Here is a 4,036-nt window from a genome sequence, read left to right as displayed (position 1 = left end):
GGTGGATACAGCTCAGCCCAGTCCAGTCCAGCCCAGTTCCCAGCAAAAGGTGAATCTTCACCTGATGTTGATCATGCTTCTGTCAGCAAGTAATACAATAACAACCAATGAGAGATAGGGGCTGAGGCTGTCCCTCCTCCTAAGACCACTGATGCAGGACCTGTCATCACAGGGAATGGCTGGCCTCTCCAACCCATACATACTTAGTACCACAGCATTGGGATCAGCAATCAACTGAGGTGGGTCAGGCCCAGGCAGCCCCCAAGCTCTCAGCTGAATAATATGCGGCCTCTTTCACAACATGGGTGGGATTGACTGTTGTTTACTAAAGAATGTTTATGTAGCGTCGCAGAGGAAATACTTTTCTGATGTGAGAAACTGACTATTTAAATGTTCACCACCACTTGGGTCCACCATGACCCTATGAGATTGCCACGGCTCTAACTTTGGGATACCAATGACTGCAGCAGAAACCCAAACCAAGACAAGCAGGATGTACCCACACCAGCTCAAGTGAAACCTCGTTGTGAGCGCCTACAACCAAGACATCCAATTAGTGAACTAATCCAATGCAAAATTGTAATGTACTGTATGCAAGTAATAAGTATTGTTTTCTAAAACATTGGAAAAAGTGCTTTTTGAAGCAGGATCTACAAAAACCTGTAAGTGTCCATTCTTTGAAGACATCTATGTCAAACCTTGAGTAGAGCAAACTTGAGGTCAAAGACAACATTTTGTTTGCCAGGACCATCAATATGTGGGACTTCCTCTCTGTAGACTGAAGTCTCTAAAGATCACTCACTCCTCGGATCTAAACCTTGGCTTCAGTTCAACGGCTGACCTCGTTCTACTGCAAATATTTGCCACTAGATGGTGATGGAGACCACTGTACAAAAACCTACCGTACAGTCCAATATACAGGTAACTGCCAAAATAAAGGAAACACTTGAGTAAATCAAGGATACAAAGTATAGTGAAAGCAGGTGCTTCCACACAGGTGTGGTTCCTGAGTTAATTAAGCAATTAACATCCCATCATGCCTAGGGTCATGCCCAGTTGCCCATAATTTTGCCTACCATGGCTAGAAGAGTTCTCAGTGACCTTGAAAGAGGGGTCTCAAAAGACCATAGGGGGTTTAAAGGGTGTGTGTGTCTCAGTCACCAGATCTCAACACAATTGGACACTTATGGGAGATTCTGGAGCGGCACCTGAGACAGCATTTTCCACCACCATCAACAAATCACCAAATTATAGAATTTTTGTGGAAGAATTGTGTCTCATCCCTCCAATAGAGTTCCAGACTCTTGTAGAATCTATGCCAAGGCGAATTGAAGCTGTGCTGGCAGCTTGTGGTGGCTCAACGCCCTATTAACACATTTAATGTGGGTGTTTCCTTTATTTTGGCAGTTACCTGTAGTACAGAATAACTCTTGGGGGACAAAGCACTCTGGGTCATTCCTAGAGTGATGGGTCCAAACATTTAATCTAGGTTTGCTGATGATTTCAGTGAATTATATTCCATAATAGTTTATCCTTAGAGAAAATGGACAGTAGCATATCTAATATTTATAAATATAAAACATATATATGTAGGTGGCTTTGAGGTATGGCCCATAACATAAACATTGACAAATAGCCATGAGTTTCATATTTGACAAAGCCATATTAACAATCTGAAATGTAACTCATCATTTTGCTGGCAGAAACCAAATGTTGCTTACCAGCAGCTCCTGTGGTCTGATGGAGTTATCAGTGTAGATGCAGAGTTTGTCTGCAGTTAATGGACGAGTTTCTTTCAGTTTGGATGCAAGGAACATGCAAACTGCTCCAAGAAGTTGCAGATCACACTTTCTGGTTGGAACCACGGCTAAAAATCTGTCCAAGTAGTTCATTGCCAAGGGAAACACCTCTTCCTCGCACTTCTGTTCTTCACAAACCTAGAGAGAGAGGCGACATGTGACAATGTGCAACATTTGGCACCATCAAATTCCAGTTATTTCAATTACCTATAATGTGTTCAATACATGTGAAACATAAAAATGATAACGAAATTAAGGAAATAATGTAAGATATGCATATAAATTCGTCGAACCCTTTGGGACCTGGCCAATAATTGAGCCCCACCCAGAGTTGTTGCGACATCATCAATACATTTTAAATAGATTATTTTCTATGTTTGAAAAAGCTCTCAGGCACAGGCTGTCAATAGAATCACATTCCTTCAGTAAGAAATGAATTCAAGTCACAATTACCCCAGCCAAAAAACACCCATGCAGCACAGTACGGAACCTCTTTTTTTCCTTCGTCATATTTTCCTAAAATATTTAAAAATATAAATAAATTGTCTACACCTATAAATTTCACATCATAATGAACACCAATGTCTTTCACATCAGACCCGACAATTGATAAACATGTAATTTGAAGATAAATGCGAAATAATTGTCAAATGTAAAACGAAGTAGCATGTGGCTGCTCTCAAGTGCGTCACCGCCAGGTCAAAATATATTTTCAAAAATTAATATAAAATATTTCATGAATCTTAGTAAAATAACTCTTACATGAAAATCAAGCTCTGACGGTCAGGTTTCTATTCAGACAATTCCCAACATATTATGTCAAACAACGTGTAAAAAATCTAACTTAATTCCTGGGTGACGGATTTCAATGAGGAGACCAGAGGGATAGAAAGGCCCGCACCCCTTCCGCGATCCAATATTTAAAAAATAAATAGAAAATGTTTGATCAATATTTCGCATTTATTTCAATGATGACTATGTAGTTTAGACACTGCTCTTTCATTTATGCCACGTATCAACTACAGGTATAGCGTTTATGATCTGTAAAATCGTCAGAAAAACTGTAACAGTTCCTGAAAAAACAACATGGCGTTAGAATATAGGCTAGAATAGGGCTAGCATTGAACTGCATACGTGTGCATGGACATATTTAGGCAATTTTAAAATATATAACAAATAATCCCGTGCACCTTTCCTAGATCCGACCTATGCAAAGAAAAGCTTTATCTGGTGAGAGACTACACCACTGTAACCACCTGTCAATGTATCTGAGACATAATCGTCAGTGACTTGGTTCAAAAAATAAAACCATATAAATAAGATAAGCTAATTATAGGCTATCAGGATTGTATATTCGGCAATGTGATGTGCAACCCTCCTCTTTCTCACACCATGCAAACTGGACAAAATGACAGAGCGAAAGGTCCGATTTTAGTGTGTTTTGATATGAGTCGTGAGCCTACAGAGTATTTCGGTACAAACCTCCAGCATCCAAGTAGCAACCATCCTCCGCATAAATGGCTGAATATCTTTCTGAACGCACTTGAAATAAGAACATTGGGGAATAAATCGTTCTTCAATGGTCAACAGGCTTTGTAATACCCTGTCATCACACAGAATATTCGGATCAGGACGAGCTCTTAAAATGGTGTCCATTTCGAGGCAAAGCAGCTCCATGGTCGTTTCAGTTTTTACAAAGCCGGATTATTCTTGTGAAAATACTATAACAATATTGCTAGATGCAAAGAAACTGGAAGTAAAGTATTTTGGAGGCATAAAAGTGAGACTGCAGGGCTCCCAAGAGTAGTCCTGCCTCTCCTTGCGAACTTTTTCCTCTCCCCCTCAGTTCGCTTCTACTTTCTTCTGGCGTTACATTTTAAGCCTGCCTTTTCCGACCAAAGTGACGCGAGCAGCAGCGCAGACCACACTATGTTGAGCAGTTACTCAAACATTTGTTCCTCTTTTCTCTCCACTTTCAGATGACAACTTCATATTAATTTTATTTTATCATGACAATATTACCACAATTAAAACCCCGCCCATGCGTCACATGAACAAATTGAGAAAATGTACTCGGATAATATAGGCTATATAATTGTAACAATTTATCCATTTAGCAAGTGTTACCGAGTTCAAACTCGTCAGGGGTACAGTTTTTCTGCCTTCAGATGGGATGTAGCCTAGGGCTAGGCTATGAATGCAGGAATAGCAATGTACCCAAGTTGACAACTTCATAA

The 4,036-nt window shown here is 40.0% G+C and overlaps 1 protein-coding gene across 1 annotated transcript in view; it reads right to left on the bottom strand.

The window, feature by feature from the left end:
* LOC120042003 (G1/S-specific cyclin-D2-like) overlaps nt 1-3,661 on the bottom strand; it is a 29,921-nt gene extending 26,260 nt beyond the window's left edge. The window contains exons 1-2 of the mRNA XM_038986878.1: nt 3,282-3,661; nt 1,722-1,937 (exon numbers count right to left, since the gene is read on the bottom strand). Coding sequence (XP_038842806.1) covers nt 1,722-1,937; nt 3,282-3,476 — 411 coding nt within the window. The 5' untranslated portion in view covers nt 3,477-3,661. The remainder of the gene's footprint in view (nt 1-1,721; nt 1,938-3,281) is intronic.
* Between the last annotated feature and the right edge of the window lie 375 nt (nt 3,662-4,036).

The sequence above is a fragment of the Salvelinus namaycush genome, unplaced genomic scaffold (assembly GCF_016432855.1).
Source record: "Salvelinus namaycush isolate Seneca unplaced genomic scaffold, SaNama_1.0 Scaffold6, whole genome shotgun sequence".
In the NCBI taxonomy this organism is placed as follows: Eukaryota; Metazoa; Chordata; class Actinopteri; order Salmoniformes; family Salmonidae; genus Salvelinus; species Salvelinus namaycush.
The sequence above is the reverse complement of the archived record's forward strand: the minus strand, read 5'-3'. Positions and strand labels throughout refer to the sequence as shown.